Source organism: Sinohyriopsis cumingii, chromosome 16 (assembly GCF_028554795.1).
Source record: "Sinohyriopsis cumingii isolate HCF-2022 chromosome 16, ASM2855479v2, whole genome shotgun sequence".
NCBI classification, from domain to species: Eukaryota; Metazoa; Mollusca; class Bivalvia; order Unionida; family Unionidae; genus Sinohyriopsis; species Sinohyriopsis cumingii.
The window spans coordinates 43,030,120-43,048,456 of NC_142976.1; the positions used below are offsets into that span (position 1 = coordinate 43,030,120).

The following is an 18,337-nucleotide window of genomic DNA, read 5'->3' on the forward strand; positions in this document are numbered from 1 at the left end:
TGTGAGGTAGTACAGTAAAACTTACAGCTCAGAAAAGAGTAGATACATGTTTGTAGATTTCTCATACTATTGCATATTTTGTCTGAAATCAAGGTGTTTATTTTTTTTATAGACCTACTGTTTGAAATGGCAGTATATGGAATTCACTTTATCTATGACTTGTATTTCTGTCCATTTTCCTTTTTTTTCCAAGCTTTTACATTTTTGTTTTCATCATCACATCTGTTGAGAGCAAGCTTACAGTGGATACATCTTTTTATGGTGTACCCCAGACTTAAAAAGGGTCGCTGTGTCCAACTTTTTAGGGTTTATAAAACTTTGTTTGAAAACACAGTCTGATCCAAAAGAAGTGATTGTTGTTGTACGGTTTAATGCCATTTTTCAGCACAAGATAGGCTATACATGGCGGCCAGTATTTATGGTGGAGGAAGAACCCGGGAAAACCCCGGAAAGAACCACCGATCCACGAGAAGCTACCGGCAAGCTTTCTCACATATCCACATTGGCTGAGCCCAAGACTCGAACCCATGCAGACAGAGGTGAGATGGCAGTGAGCAGTGATGGAGAGCGCTTTAGACCACTTGGTCACTCCAAAAGAAGTGAGGATATCTGCTTCACTCCTACTCACATATGACTTGGATATAAAGTATAAATGTTTAATTTAAATTTGCTGAGATGGTATTATCAAATCTGGATGAATGAAAGCTATGGCATTTGGAACTTGTGACTATATTCAACATTGCACAAACTATTTAGGTGTTAGACCCATGTTGATACATGTACAAGGTTCAGATAGGTTGTTATTGTTGAGCACACAATAATGGGAAAGAGAGACATAGTCACTTTTCTGCCTGTAAAGGCAGATGAGGCATCAACAATTTGTTAAAGTTTTGGTGCAAGTTTTTTATTTCCATATTGTTCCTGAACCTCATGATAGATTCTCAGCATTTTTGGCATTAATCATTCTGAAGTGTAGTCACTTAATTCGGTTACACAAGTCTCTTTCCTTTGACCTTGGTATTAATTTTTCCTTTGACCTTGGCATCAATCTCCCTTTTGTCCTTGGTATCAATCTTCCCTTTGACCTTGGCATCAAAGTCACAGTAATGGAAAATATGCATTAAGGTTTTGGTAATGGTTGATTAATATTATCTAATTGCATAATTTTTCTAATCCTTTGATGGATTTTGTTAGTTCTTTGGATGAACCATGATGAAGCTAAGATCATTTATTTTGCAACATGCTTGCTTGCCCCATTGACAATAGTCACGGAAAATTTGCATTAAGTTTTTGGTTGAAATTTTACATTGATTGCTTATATTTCATCAAACCCATGATGGGCTTTGTTCATTTTTATGATGAATCATTATGAAGCTAAGACAACTCATTTCATGACACCAATCCTTTTCCCATTGACCCTGGATGAAAGTCAGTTCTTGAAAATTTGCATTGTGGTTGTAGTTTTAAAAAATTTCATTTGTTTCTATTTTCTAAACCCTTTTGTGGATTTTTGTTCATGCTTAGAATTAATCAGTATGCAGCTAAGACAATTCATTATGCAGAATGCTTGCTCATCCTTTTGACCTTGGGTTCAGAGTCACTTGTTTTAAATCATTGTGCTGGTTATCATTTACATGTTTGTTAATTTAATTAATTTTAATGTCTGATTTTCTTAATCTTTTAAAAATTCATTTACTTATTTTTACATTGCCAGTATGGGGCATCAGGCCAATCTTATCAACGTGATTTCTTTTGATTGTTAAAAAGAAAGGAAATAAACTTTTTGAAAATTTGTTTTAGAAACCACGGCACAGAACATGGACGTCCATCATTCCAAATTCACAGTTGATTGTCATTCCTCATCCATTAGATGAACCCAACAGGTATGATAAGTTAATGTAGCAAGTAAAACAGTGGGTTTGTAGCTTAGCTGTATGTTCAGTCAATAGTTGGATCCTTAGCATGGGACATCTTAACAAAGATACAGATTTTGTAAGTGGACAGAACCCCTTTAACTTGTATATTCCTCTTATTGTGAATTCCAAAAATCCTTTGTATTTCTACTGAGGTATACACAAATGATTGCATACCATAAGGGTCAACATCTTAGTCACTGGTAAATGTATATGATGAAGAAGAGGATCAATACAAACCCACATGAATTGCATATCTTGCTCAAAATTCAAAGTCTTCATCCAAAATATTAAAATTCTTACAGCAGCTAGCACAGGTGGGATATATGTCATGGTCAGTTTACAGATTCACACTTGCTTGTGTTGAAACCAAGAGCTGCATCCAAACACATTCAGTTCCAACATCTATACAGTGTGACCCTGCAATGACATGCTCCATTATAACACAAATTCAGATATAACTTGATCATGGCTTGGTTCCCAAAATTTCATATGTAGTTTTCTCATACATGAAATTTGTTTTCTTTCTTAACTGCAGCTCAGGTGATGTATATTTATGATGACAAAATATTTATTAGAGATTAAAGTAAAGACACTGTGTCATCAGTCAAATCTCTTAGTTTTAATTATGTATGCCTTGAAGCTCTTGTTGACCTCAGTTTGGTTGCAAGGTGTTACCCATTAATAATGAAGTTATACCTGTAATACGGATCAATATTTCTATTGTTTGGCTTCTTAGGGTGACATATACATATTTTAAAATCAGCTTTGAGGGAAGAGCAGAATGTATATTCATGTCTTTTGAACTTGATTTCAATCATGGAAATTCCCATTTAATATATCCTTCATTGAATTTGTTTTGATATTTTGGTTGCTTAGATCGTGGTATTTAGCATTGGGATATACCACATGCAAAGACATGTTGATAAACTTTAAACACCAAAGCCAAATCAACCCTGTTGAATGCTGATTGAGCTCTTTAGTAATCCAACCATAATCAGTTAATGTCTTTAATCATTTCAAAATTACTGATGATCACACATAGTATAATCCATGTCAACAAACTTCAAACACTGAAGCCAACCAACCCTGCAGACAGAATCAATGGGTGTTAATTGTTTTAAGCTGCTTGAAATTAGCAACTAAATTGTCTTGCTGTGCTTAAACCAGTTTTACAGTCATGTGATGACAGGCAGTATTACTGTAAATATGCTACACTTAAAGCAAGGTGTGAAGAAAAAAGAAAATTTAAAATTTTCAATAATAATTTTGCATATTTGGGAGATTTCACTGAGTGATGAGAGGGACAGAATACACCCCCTCATCTTAGGAGGAAAATCCTTCCATCCAGACACCCCCTCATCTTAGGAGAAAAACCCTTCAATCCAGAAAGTTCACCTGTATGTTGCATGTCTAACTTTTTCTATGCTTTTGTAGTTATTTCCTGTATATGTATATGCCACAACAAGGATTCATCTAAAGTTAGGCCCATATGTTTATAAAAAGTGACATTCTTAATAACTGTGTAATTCATTTCAGTTTGCGGGCATTGTTCCCTTTGAGATTTTCTGAATGCAGTCATTGATTCATTTTTTTTTTTTAAAGTTAAAGTAAAATGACCATGGATAAGCCAACCACTAGCAAACAGGGCTGGATCTCAACAATAATTGATAATGATGTGTAATCAGCAAACAATCTTAAACTGGACTGAATATCAATGACAGTTTCATTAATATTAATTCAGAATAACTGTGATCTTTGAATAGATTCCAGGGTCACATCCAAGCATCTTAATAGTAAAATAGGTCTGAAATTCGGAACCTTTTCGTCTGTTTTTTCGTGAATAAGAGTAACATTAGCCTCTTTCCACGCATTGGTAAATATCAAGATTGGAGCAAATTAAAGAACATTTCTAATTAATATTGCAGTAATATGCGAATACATTCTTTAAGTAACCTAGGTTGGATCTTATCAGTATTAATATTACAGTAATTTGTGAGAACATTCTTTAAATAACCATGCTGGAGACTGTGAAGTAATATATCATGGTCTATTGTGTCAGATGCTGCAGACAAATCAAGGAGGGTGAGGACTGTAATCTTTCCGCTTTCCAAAGCAGAGAAAATGTTATTAACTACTTTTAGAAGAATAGTTTCAGTACTGTGGCAAGGGCGATATGCAGATTGTACATTGCTAAAAAGACTGTTTGAATTCAGATGAGATACAAGCTGGGATAGAACAACCTTTTCTAAGATTTTTTATATGAACGGGAGATTAGAAACTGTTGGTTTCTTCAGCAGAGGCTTAACAATGGCAGTTTTGAAAAATGATGAGAATTCCCCAGATAAGAGAGAGGTATTAATAACATCAGTTAGTGAAGGCAATACTGGATTTAAGCACTCAAGCAGCAGTGATGTTGGAATTGGATCAAGTTCACATGACTTTGGTGCACTCTTCATCAGGATTGTACATACAAAATCCATAGAGACAGGTTCAAATGCTGCTAATGGTTGCTGCTAAAATTCTATATCCCAACTGTATGGTGATGACTAGTCAAGTCAAATTATGGTGTCAAGCTTATCTCTAATGGTTTGTACTTTGTCAGGGATGAAATTTGCAAACATGTCCAGAAGGTCGACTGGAGAGAAGGTAGTTGGAAGTGGTGTACATTTGTTCCTTGACATTAGCTTGTTAGTAATCTCAAAGAGCTCTTTGCGGCTGGAACTTTCCATGATCTTAGTACTATAGTGGGCTGATTTTGCTGCATGGGCTATATTTGTGACATTCTTCTTAGCGGCTTCATAGATTTGCTTATGAGTAGTGAAGCTGGTGGAAAGCCAAAGCCTCTCAGCTTTACGGCAGTCTCTTTTAGCAGTGCGAAGCTGGTCCCTAACACTGCTATACCATGGAGAACACTTTTGAATTGATACTCTACACTTGGTAGCCGGGGCATGTTTGTCGAGCAATGAACGCAGGCAGTTATTGAGTTATTCTGCTGTAGGAGGTAAGCAGGTTGTTAGATTTGCTTGGATGTCATGCATTAGTTTGGTTCTATTTATCATATGGAGGTTTCTCTTAGTAGCAGGTAATGGTGGACTGTTATGGACTGATACGTCAAAATGGCATATAATGCAGCCGTGATCTGATGCAAGTTCGTGGGATACCAGGGAGAACTGTATCATCAGGTCTATGAAGAATCCAGTCTAAAATGTGACCATGTTTATGGGTGGGTTGGTTAACTGACTGTTTGAGGTTGAAAACATTAATGGAATCTTGGAGTTTTGATATGTTTGGGTTTCCAGGACAGTCAAAGTGAAAGTTGAAATCTCCAAGAATAATCAGGTTGCTGCCTATCTAATTTCCATACTCCAGGAGATTTGGAAACTGCTCCAAAAAGAGAGATTCAGTCAGCAAGTTTTTCTACTAGAAGGAGGGCAGTATTGGCAGAAAAAATGGACTGACCTTTGCTCCATTGTGAGTGTGGTTTGGACTAGTTCAAACGATGTGTGGTCAAAATTGAATGTTGTGGTGTGGTTAAGACGTTTGATCATGGAGTTCTTTGTGATGAAAGCAATTCGACCTCCACGAGAGTGGTTGGGGAACGACTTGATGGAGTAACCAGTGGGTGTAAACAGTGGGAGTACATTCTTTAAGTAACCTAGGGTGGATCTTATCAGTATTAATATTACAGTAATTTGCAAGTACATTCTTTAAATAACCTAGGGTGGATCATTTATGATAATGTGCATATTATTAAGGTCACTGTCATTAAGAGGTATTGAATGCTGGGTACTAGAAGTATCAATTTCTGAGGGTTGTTGAGATATTTTTTTTTTAAATTTGCCTTATCAAGACTATAGGGAAAATATTGCTAATTATGTATCAGAAATGATACTCAGATTTTCTGTTTTGCTTCAGGCTTTTGTTCTAGTACTGACATCTTAAAATTTATTAGCTAATTTGTTGAAATACTCAAGTCTGGTGCTTCTTGCAGCATATATAACATGGGTTCTAATCAGGGCCAGCACAAGCTATGTGTGAACAGTGCACTTGCAAAGGGAACCATTTTTAGATAGGCACCAAATCAGAAAAGAAAATGGCTGTCCAAATCAGACAAGCAAGCTAAAATGAAATGAAACTTTTGTTTTTTCTTCATTTGAAAATCTTTGTATTTGGTCATAACTTATATCAATTTTTTGTGAGCTTTCTTATCAGCAAATATTTTAATGATGTTTGGGGCAAATGCCTCTTTCGCACAGGGTGCTGTATTGCCTCACTGGACCTGATTCTAATATCTCTGAACTTGGCCCAGTGTAAAGAAAGTTTCATTCTTTAGCCAAGCAGTGCATTCTTTCCCATTGCTGAATTAATTTTCTAATGTTATTGTGCATTGATCACTCTAATAAATTATAATATTATTGGGAATAATAGAATAGCCTTTAATGTATTGCAACAGCTCTTGCACACCTTTTCATCTATCTAAAGATTTGAAAACTCCCAGTCAGCTCTATAGAACAAGTCTCTGTGCAAATAAGCAGACCTTGGTGTACAAGACATAATATTTCAATACCCAGTGTTTAGTGTACGGTGTTTAGTGTACAGTGTAGAAGACATCTGCATCCTGAATAGTAATTTGCATAAATAAGATAAAGAAAAGTCTCACAAAACTTAACATAGGTCAAAACATTTGTGTAGGATGAAATAATAATAGTAATAATAATAATAATAATAATAATAACTTCTCTTTTTTTTTTAATACATGCTTGACAGTGTCATCTTGAAGTTAAATGAAAATTGTTCCATCCCTTGTCCAGAAATTCCTTATATCGTATTCATTTTTCATTTTCCAGTACATGGGTAATAGTCAGATCCTCATTAATAAATATTTTGCGATATATTTTGTTTGGTTCTGTCTCTTTTGTTAATCTCAAGAATTCAGAGTGTACTGATGCACCATCCGTAGATGGAGGTCTTCCCAATTTTCCCTTCTTTTAGCATCTCTACTTCTTAGTTATTGGTCTGGATATTGAGGCTTTTGGTCTCCAATTTTGTAAAGAGTTCGAGTATGTATACTCACTAGTCAACAGCCATTTTAATTGTATCCAAAATAGAAGTTCCATTGAAAATGTGCACAAAGAAGCATAATGTCTACAAAATTTTGCTGTTTGATTCAATTCAGATCCAAATACTTTTTTTTCTTGCTAATACATTCACACTAACTTAGGAAACACTATATTTATGAAACATTCATATTTGATGATCTGACTGACAATAAAATACATAAATCAGAAATTGGGAGTTTCTAAAAATGAAACAAGTATTTAGGCTTTAAAATTTTTTTTAAAAATCATATTGAGTTCAAAAGTATTGAATTTGTATTGTTCTTTAGATTTAACACCTGAACAGTGATGACTAATTGCTTAGGTCCAACATTGGAGTAAACCATTTAAATTTCATAGGTAAAGAGTAATCTCTGTGACACAGTTGAGTCATTCTATTATATAGATAGAGGAATGTATTAATAAAAAAAGCATAATACTACTTGAAATTTTATTTATAACTCCAACTTTGCACTACAACAGATGAAGAACAGGGAGTAGTATGTTTGCTTATAATAGCAAATCCCTTTACCCCCTACAACTTAAATGGTTCTGTTCCAACCAGTGGTCAAGAGCAGTACAAGCTATATGCATGTAACTTTCCCATTAAAGTGGGTTGTGTATATGAGTAACATGGAACTGCTGTTTGCATTTATGACTCTAAAATAAATAAAAGAATCAGATGGGCAGGGTGAGGTGGGGGAATGACCAAAACATATCCTGACAATTCAAACAATAAAACTTGTTCCCAAGATGTGTGTATCATGGCTGATTGAGTAGGCTTTGATGGTCTGTTGTTTCCCTTAAATAGGTGGGTAAATTAATCGATTTATATTTTCAGGTGGGAAATTTTAAGACCTCTGCACTGTTTAATGTTTGGTTGAGTATGCCAGATGGCTGAGCAAACATTTGTTGGCTATTGTTTACCCTGGACTAAGCAACAATTGTTCACAGGATATATCTACTTTGAAGACAAACACAAAGACATCATAATGGTTTTATGTTTGATGATTCAGTAATAATTAGATTAACAATTATTAGGTTATTAAAAGCTAACATATTTTTTTAATTCACTAGAAGATAAAATAATTCAAGAATAAATAACGTCTTGTCTGATTATTAAGGCAGATTCTTGTTTATTTTAGCATTAAAGCTTTGTAGTGCTTCAAGAAATAGATATATTTATTGCAAACTGTTAGGAGCCATGGCAGGGTTATGCTTTATCCAAATTTACACTTTAATGAAGCATGTTAAATCACATTTTCACTAAATATTGAACTTTTCCATATTATATAAGTCAAAGGTTAATAGCTCAAAACTTGTAATTAACAGTATCCATCTGTATGATATTAACAAGTTGAAACTTACTTATGCCAGCTTAAAGTTTACAGTATGAGTCAGGGGGATTGTCACATGTTGAAAGTCACTTAAAGCAACTTAAAGTTTACAGTTTCAGTCTGTGGGATTATCACATGTTGAAAGTCACTTATGTCAACTGGGGCCCCGAGTGGCCGAGTGGTCTAAAGCGCTCACCGTTCCGGATCACTGCCATCTCACCTCTGGCTGCGTGGGTTCGAGTCCAAGGCTCGGCTAACGTGGGTATGTGGGAAAGCTTGCCAGTAACTTCTTGTGGGTCGGTGGTTCTTCCCTGGATTTGCCAGGGTTCTTCCTCCACCAGTTATACTGGCCGCCATGTATAGCCTATCTTGTGCTGAAAAATGGCGTTAAACCCTAGAACAACAGCAACAACAACTTATGTCAACTGAAAGTTTAAAGTATCAATTTGTGGAATTGTCACATTTTCACATGTTGAAAGTCACTTATGGCAGCTTAAAGTTTACAGTATCAGTCTGTGGGATTGTCACATGTTGAAAGTCACTTATGGCAACTTAAAGTTTAAAGTATCAGTTTTTTTGTGGGATTGTCACATGTTGAAAGTCACTTAAAGCAACTTAAAGTTTACAGTATGAGTCTGGGGGATTGTCACATGTTGAAAGTCACTTAATGGCAATGTAAAGTTTATAGTGTCAGTCTGTGGAATTGTAACAAGTTGAAACTCACTTAAAGGCAATGTAAAGTTGACAGTGTCAGTCTGTGGGATTGTCACAAGTTGAAATTCACTTAAAGGCAACATAAAGTTTACATTGTCAGTCTGTGGGATTGTAACAAGTTGAACCTCACTTAAAGGCAATGTAAAGTTTACAGTGTCAGTCTGTGGGATTGTAACGAGTTGAAATGTACTTAAAGGCAACGTAAAGTTGACATTGTCAGTCTGTGGGATTGTAACAAGTTGAAACTCACTTAAAGGCAACGTAAAGTTGACAGTGTCAGTCTGTGGGATTGTCACAAGTTGAAACTCACTTAATGGCATTGTAAAGTTTATAGTGTCAGTCTGTGGGATTGTAACGAGTTGAAACTCACTTAAAGGCAACGTAAAGTTTACAGTGTCAGTCTGTGGGATTGTAATGAGTTGAAATTCACTTAAAGGCAATGTAAAGTTGACAGTTTCAGTCTGTGGGATTGTCACTTGTTGAAACTCACTTAAAGGCAATGTAAAGTTTACAGTGTCAGTCTGTGGGATTGTCACAAGTTGAAATTCACTTAAAGGCAACGTAAAGCTTACAGTGTCAGTCTGTGGGATTGTCACAAGTTGAACCTCACTTAAAGTCAACGTAAAGTTGACAGTGTCAGTCTGGGATTGTCACAAGTTGAAACTCACTTAATGGCAATGTAAAGTTTACAGTGTCAGTCTGTGGGATTGTAACGAGTTGAAACTCACTTAAAGGCAACGTAAAGTTTACAGTGTCAGTCTGTGGGATTGTAATGAGTTGAAACTCACTTAAAGGCAATGTAAAGTTGACAGTTTCAGTCTGTGGGATTGTCACTTGTTGAAATTCACTTAAAGGCAATGTAAAGTTTACAGTGTCAGTCTGTGGGATTGTCACAAGTTGAAATTCACTTAAAGGCAACGTAAAGTTGACAGTGTCAGTCTGTGGGATTGTCACAAGTTGAACCTCACTTAAAGGCAACGTAAAGTTTACAGTGTCAGTCTGTGGGATTGTCACAAGTTGAAATTCACTTAAAGGCAATGTAAAGTTTACAGTGTCAGTCTGTGGGATTGTAACAAGTTGAAACGTACTTAAGGCCATTTATAGTTAGATTTTTTGAATTGTTTTTTAGAATCCAATTAAAATTAAAGATGTATGTTTTTCCTGTTTGCAGCTGGTCAAACCGTCTTTTTGTTACTCCCAGTAGATTGATGTTACTAACAGGGGCAGCCCTACTGGGCACATGTGGATTTATTGCAGGAATTGTAGGTATTCTACACTGGAGAGACAAGGTAAGCAACATTTATAAAGATGTCCTGGTTGCATGCTTTGTAAACTCTTTGAGCATGAAATTTAAATTCAGATTCAAAACCAATAAAATAAATATAATATTTAAAGTTCAAGTACTGTACAGTCTTGTTAATGTACACTTGGTTAATTCATATGTGTTTGTATCAAAGCAAGTACAGTAGTCTTGTTAATGTACACTCGGTTAATTCATATGTCTTTGTATCAAAGCAAGTACAGTACAGTCTTGTTAAGCAAACAGTTAATTCAGATGGCGTTGCATGAAAACAAGCAGTTTATGGGAATAGATTTCTTTTGTTATTCTTAGAAGGGATTTTTTCATTTGGATTCCTCATTAATCATTACAAAAGATAGGGAGATAAATGTGTCCTGATTTTTACAGATTCATGGTACAGTTTTTCTCTTTTTATAATGCTGCTTATTGGAGTCATACGAAGTCATTTTCATAATATGGCATGAAACACATAAAATACAGTATTTAATGATGTAAAGCCATATCATTATATTTGGTTCTCAACAGTCAAGGACTGGAATAAAAATTATGAATTAAGATGTGTTACAAAAGTGTGACATTTCAAAAGGATCCCTAATCATAGTGGTATAAAATTGGTAGTGGTATAACAAGGTGGTATATAATGAGGGATCAGTGTGTATTGTTGTGCAAATTTAGCAAGCAGAGTAAAGGATTTATGATTTATATGATTCTGAAAATTGTGGGCATTTGTCTTCTATGAACACGGTTTTTTGTCCTTTCAGCCATAAATAAAATATGGTCTTTATCTTCAGACTACATGTATATGTTGATTTTGTGACATGCAGTACATTTTAAACTTTATATTTTTAATTTGTTGCTGTATTTAAAAATTCAATAAGACCTTCATTTTATGTAATATATATTTATACTCTCAAAAGTTAGGTCCAACTGCAAAAAAAATAACATGGAGACTAATCTACCATCACATAATGCTCATAACTTGTAAACACTTTTTGCTGCCCAAATTAAACAAATACATCATATGCTATTGATGCAAGTAGATTGAAACCTCTTTAAACTTGACATTTTTGGGACCCAAATTTTGACCACTTTAAAGAGGTGCCCATTATACAGAGCTGGCCTGCCAGAAGTTTTTCATGTTAACTCATTCAGGAAACTTTATGATGATGTACCAGTTGAGAGAATTGTAGACTTTTTGAGGGAATCTGGTTTATATAACAACAGTCGACACTTTATTTTAAGGATTTAATTTTACTTTTATCTTTTCTTGTATGTAACTTTTAAGAAATGTTAACATCTTTACCTTACATCCTTTATCTTGCATGACTTCATGTTTACATTTATTTGGAAGAGTTTGTCTTCCTAAAGATTTTTTTGCAGTTCTTGATTGTTATGCCGTTAGAACTTAACTTTTCATCAGTGCTATATGGGCTTAGACAGCTGATTTAATTTCCAGTGACTGTAATGTTCATGTTTGGTTGAATTAGTATGCTTTTTGTTAAGATCAGCAAATCATGTTTGCATCTTATGATTGATCTGTCTAAGACGAAACTTTTTTAATGATGAAAATGAAATGATTTGAGCCACCTCTCTGACATAAATGTCCTTGTATGTGCCCAGTGAGCTCTCCCTGTTTACATCCAATAGTACCTATTTGGAGACAGCAATAAAAAAAAAATTGTTTGAGGTTTAAGACTACTAATAAATACAATTTAATCTTACACAGGGTTCTTCTGATAAATTATGTAAAAACATTTCAAGTGATAATTTTCAGCCAAATTAGTGACCTTCATTCTTGTCAATACTGTTAATACTTCCATGTATAGGCAGGTTCCATACTTCGTAAACCATATTGGCAGTATCATTTTGCATGCTGTTGAACTGTACATACAAAACACACACAAAGAGTGTATTTTTAATCTTAAATTTTTTACTTCTTAATGTCTAATGGCATTTACACTTGTATATGTAGGTGTTTGCAGATTCTTATTTTACTAACATGTTACCAATTTATATAATCATTTCTAACTTCAGGTCGAAGATAAAAAGGAAAAGAGACAAGAAGCTCACAGATTTCATTTTGATGCCATGTGATACAAAAACTATTTTAACATAACAAATTTAATGTGCAATATATTGTATCTGACAGGTGTTTTGCCATTTTTTGAAATCCTTATTAGGTCTTTTATTTTGACAAAATAATTATAAAATCTGGCTTCTGTTTCTGATTGATTTGTCAGATTTGTTAGAGGTTTGTAAAACTTATGTAAAATGTATTCTGTTTGAACTTTTATTGATCTGTCATCGTTTTTGTTCTCAAGATACAGATATTGACAATCACTACAAAGTTCAACTTTATTCAGAGAAGAAAATATTATGAGTATTGTCATATGAGGTTATCTTTAAACTCATATATTTCCCTCAAAACATAAGTAAAAACCATTTGTTACCATGACAGCAGTTTTAACATTACTATGTCCTTAACCCTTTTGAAGGTGAGTTGAATGTATACTGCCTGCAACATGAGGAAAGAAATGGTGTATAATCATTAAAACCCCTTCATATACATAAGTATGGGATTGGAAGATTCCATCTGAAGGTTAGAATTTGCATCAGACATGAGGTTTTTCAACTCTGGTCTTTAGGGTGGAATCTTCTTATGCAACACTTATGCCTTATGAAGGCTTATTTTTCTCACAGTCCTGAATGCAAAAGACCCATTACAGATTTCCTCAACTTGTTATAGAGGTCTGGTTTACAACGAAAAAATTTAGTGCAAACATCATCCAAATTGTGTTCTGAACATAGTTTTACAATGATGAGAGGATGAATTTGAAAACTTTGACTTGAACCAACTTTGTACATGTAGCTAGACTGATCCATGCTTGCTGTATTGATAACATTGACTTGAACCATCTTTGTACATGTAGCTAGACTGATCCATGCTTGTTGTATTGATAACTTTGACTTGAACCAACTTTGTACATGTAGCTAGACTGATCCATGCTTGTTGTATTGATAACTTTGACTTGAACCAACTTTGTACATGTAGCTAGACTGATCCATGCTTGTTTATTGATAACTTTGACTTGAACCAACTTTGTACATTTAGCTAGACTGATCCATGCTTGTTGTATTGATAACTTTGACTTGGACCAACTTTGTACATGTAGCTAGACTGATCCATGCTTGTTGTATTGGTAACTTTGACTTGAACCAACTTTGTATGTATTGCTAGACTGATCCATGCATGCTGTATTGTTTGGAATGTAAATGTGTTGCAGTTATTGTTTATCTGTATTATTTTGAAAGAATGATGCACAAGTGGTGATAGATGTCATCGAGTTTTCCGTTTGTGTACAGTATGATTGAAGTAGGAGGTCATACGATAAAAGACATGTCACGAGGAGATTGATATAAATATTTCTAGTTATTGTTCTGCCTCAGAAAATATGATCATGTAAATGTATGGAATGTGAAAAACACCTATCTCACATGAGTGCTCTCATTGACACCACTGATGACATCATTATGTTTATGATCTCATGAATGCCTGCAGTATTTTTAATTATTAAGAAATAAGCAACACTGACATGTAAAATCTGTGACAGGTTTTGTTTTAATCAGACTGAGTTTAAATTATTGTTTGCATCATTAAATTGCTTAGATTTTTAAGAGATTAACATTATGAACAAAAAGATAAACAAAGGGACATCAGTACTTGAATCATTCAGAGATGTTCTATAATAGTCTTAAATGAATAATTAGCATGGGAAAAAATGGCTTTAAAAGATACATAAAACTAGGTCATTAAGATAATTTATCTCAATTTAAAACTATAACAGTTGAGCACATGTGAATGAATAGACAAATAGTTTTATTTTTTCAATTATGTATAATTTATTAATATTATGAACATTATTTTCTTTATGTACGCATAATTTGTAAATAATATGAACATTAAAGAAGATAACTTTTCTGTAATTTAGTAAATATTATGGACATATAAATAAATGAAGATAAATTTTATTATATTCTTCTTTAATTTATATATAAAACATATTTAGTAAATTATACATATTTAAAGCGAAATAAAACGGTTTTTCTCTATTGGTTCATAAATGTAATGTTTTTAGTGTTTTTAATATTGAAAAGACATTTTATCAGAATATGTTTTCACCAGTGCATATGAAAAATTCTTTTGATCACTATATATATGTATATATTGTAAGGATTATTTGGGAAGAGTTAAAATAGGGTCTGGTCAAAGTTCCCTAACTTCATTATACCATATCAGATCAATTTAGTACATAAAAGTACTGCTTGCTTATAAATTGAGTTAAAGTGTAAACTGCATAGACCCAGTTTGGAGTAATCATTGGAACAAACAAGATGGACCCTGATCTGCCAGTGCATTATTTGATCAGGATCTATGTTCTCTGCAGTTGGATTTATAAGCAAGTATGTACTGTGCATATTTCCTGGACATAGATAACAGCTTATTCGATCAGGTTGTGTGCACTTCATGAAGCAGAATTTTGTAGGATATTGTTTTCAAGAAAGGAATGACCATGATAGTGTCAAATCAATTAAATCTTGTTAAAAATCATTTAATGTAGCGACGCTCCAGTGCCCTAGTGGTTAGAGTATCTACCTCGGATGTGGGAGGTTGTGGGTTCGATCCCCGGTCGAGTCATACCAAAGACTTACAAAATGGTACTAACAGCTGCCTCGCTTGGCGCTCAGCATTAAGAGGTTAGTGTTAGGACTGGTCAGCATGGTGTCAAGATAATGTGACTGGGTGGGACATCATGCTACATGTCTGCAGCATGATGCCCCAGTGCTAGACATCACTATAAACTGTCACACTGCAGACATCTTAGCGATATGACTAAAAAATTGTTAAAGCTACGTTAAGAATCCAAATCACACACACACACATTTAATGTAGCCTAGATGAGACAAGTACAAATTAAAGAGTGTAAAGTGATCAAAATCTGAAAGCAAGATATGCAAAGAATCAGTTGTGAGTTCTCTCTATTTAACAATCATCATAAACGTGATAATTAATCTATATTTTGTGGTCCAGAAAAAAGTTGATAAAGCTTTAATGTCAACATGAATTGTTTAAATTTAACTCACTGTTTGGAGAATCGCACCTTATAACATGACAACCTTGTAACAGACATTTATGCTGTGATTTCATTAATTTTCTTGGGTTTGAGAAAGCTGGACTTGCTCAATTCAACCATTTCAGGATTATTTAATATGTTAGTTAAAAAGGGCTTCAAAAATCCTTGACATTTTAGAAGAAGGTCAGAATTTCAGAATTTGCATCATTTTCTGAAATGTTTTATTATTATTTTTTTATGGCATCTATTGAAAAAATACTCAGATTCTTTACTAATTATATATTAAAGTGCACTTATAGCATGCACGTACATGTACATGTTGGATCCATATTTTGTTAGTTTAGAAGTATATACATGTATGAACAAATGCTAAAAGAAAGCAGAAGCTTTAAAACATGATTTCTCATTAATAATGCCCTTGAAAATATTTATGCAAGTCTTTGAATGTCATTGAAAAGTCTTTGAATTTCTACTTCCAAAGCTGTACAAATGCTGTTCATGATTCAGGGCCCCATAATTAGCTAGCGAATTAGCTTTCATGGATTTACAAATACGTGAATAAAATCTCAGATTCAAAACAGAAACCTGGTGAAAATATTGCGGTAGAATGGAATCCTTAATCTTTACATTGTTTTCAGATTGAATACTGAAACCAGTAAAGCTAGTTTTATGTGGCATTAGCCTGGTGTTAGGTTAACAGTCCTACTTGTAAAGGGCTGCCAGTGAGTGGAGTAAGATGGCAAAAGATAAGACTTGAGAGAGGTAGCTTGCTGCAAGCTATACATGCAGATTTTGTTTCATGCGCAAAAGAACATGCCAATGAAGGTTTGTGGTACTTGTGAATAGACTCAAGATTATCTAGTTAAATTAGTTTCAATGTATTTAGTATTTACCCCACAATGTGGATTTAATTTATAATTTCTGAGGATGTTATGTTTATTTGTTGACTTTGAAAAGCATGTTTTTTTAAGAAAATTCAATTCTGTGCAAACTTGATGGGAGCATAATTCCACTATGTTGAAAGATTCCTATGTGAAAACACGCAATTCAGTCATTATAAAATGCCTAGTGACTTCCTTACTGAGTGCATTTTTGACTAAATGTTAGTGTAGTCTCAGAAACATACAGCTGGTTGTTTTTGGTGAAATACAATTTTATATTGTACTTTAACTTTTCTGTAATACGTCAAGCATAGCTTGATACACAATTTCAGAGTTGTCTTTTTCAGGTAAATGTTGCAATAAAACACTCTTAAAAACAATTATTGTATCAAGTCTGTGTTTGATCATGTGACACTAATTGAAGATTTTTGTACCAGTGTGTAACTCAGTAGAGAATACATTGAGTGTATGATGACTGGTTTAAGAGAGGATATAGTCTGAAAGCATGTTCGTAATGATCTGTCATTCCATTTAAAAAATGTGTGCTATAATTAGGACAATGAGTTTTGTTTATAGCTTGTAAATAAAATATACTTTTTGTGAATAAATATTTCTATGACTTGTTTTTAAATTAAAACTTATGTAAAGGCCTATTTGAATCCAACTTAAACATAATTGTTCAATTTGGTGTCTCCTATGAAAATATGTTACGGGTGGCTTCCCTTGCAGCAGTGTGGCTTTCATAGTTACCAGGTGGAAAACATAGATTGAACTTGTTCTCAGAGCTGCCTAACCAGTTTGTATTAGACATAGTAGGAATGTTCCATAACACAGCCTCTATCAAAACTCTTATGAATGGTTTTACTTCAGCTTCTATAGCAACCAGGTAGAAACCTATTATCCATTAAACAGGCCCAGTGCTGTCATGCTACATCTGAGCCAAAATAATTTTGAAGCTGGTATCAATAAATGTGATCGAAACTAAATGCATTTACCTTGATAAATACATTCCCAAGGATCTCACATGGTATAACATTTAGGCAGATGAGCAACTTCACACTTAGGAAGATGCTTCATCACCAGAAGAAAAGAATGCTTTTTACAAAAAGGTTTTATGAATATCATAACAATGAAATTTAAATGGCTGAAGGTAAAAAATATAAAAAGTACATGGCCTACTTCCCAAAACAATTGCAGAAATTCTTGGACATTTTAATTCACCAGTCTTATTAGCTGTGACTATGTGATGTATAAAGCTTTCCCACTTCTGACACCATTTGTAACAAGATAACCATGTGGAATTTTCAGATTCACAACAGAACACTTTTGACATTTATATAAATACAATATTTAATAATGGATGACTTGCATGAGCAATTAATTATGAATGTGTGCGTTTATGTATAATCCAAATATTGGATTTAATTAACATAAGAATGCACAGACTTAATGATGAAAAATACAAATAATTTTGGAAATACAAAGGGGTGAATAGTTCACAACGATTTGACAATAAAATGATGGTTATAGTTTACTCGGGTAGTAAAGGATGTAAAATTTTACTCATGTAGTACAATGCATTCACTCGGGTAGCAAAATCATGGTGATAAAAAAAGAGGGACAGATATACAACTTATCTTTACAGTCGAAAGATACACTGGGTTTTTATGAACCCCAAAATTAGCCCACAGATAACAAATTACATGTACGGAGATACACTCGTTCATCAATACACTGTTTCAGCCCCACGGCTGCTTCAGTTCAGCTTCACTGTCTCTGGACACTCGGAACATTTCAAAACACTCGGAACACACCAGACATTAGACACACCAGACACCCCGGACATTAGACACTCTGGACAATGCTAATAGCAATTGAACTTTTAATAGGATGAGTGATTCAATAAATAATCCTATAGAAATAACGCTTTTAATAGAATAATTGTGACCTATTTAATAATC

At 34.0% G+C, this 18,337-nt stretch overlaps 1 protein-coding gene across 1 annotated transcript in view; it reads left to right on the forward strand.

Annotated features, from left to right (window-relative positions):
* LOC149780319 (T-cell immunomodulatory protein-like) overlaps positions 1-16,984 on the forward strand; it is a 76,786-nt gene extending 59,802 nt beyond the window's left edge. Inside the window, exons 15-17 of the mRNA XM_089937162.1 lie at positions 1,801-1,883; positions 10,235-10,352; positions 12,398-16,984. Coding sequence (XP_089793288.1) covers positions 1,801-1,883; positions 10,235-10,352; positions 12,398-12,457 — 261 coding nt within the window. The 3' untranslated portion in view covers positions 12,458-16,984. The remainder of the gene's footprint in view (positions 1-1,800; positions 1,884-10,234; positions 10,353-12,397) is intronic.
* The last annotated feature ends 1,353 nt before the right edge of the window (positions 16,985-18,337 follow it).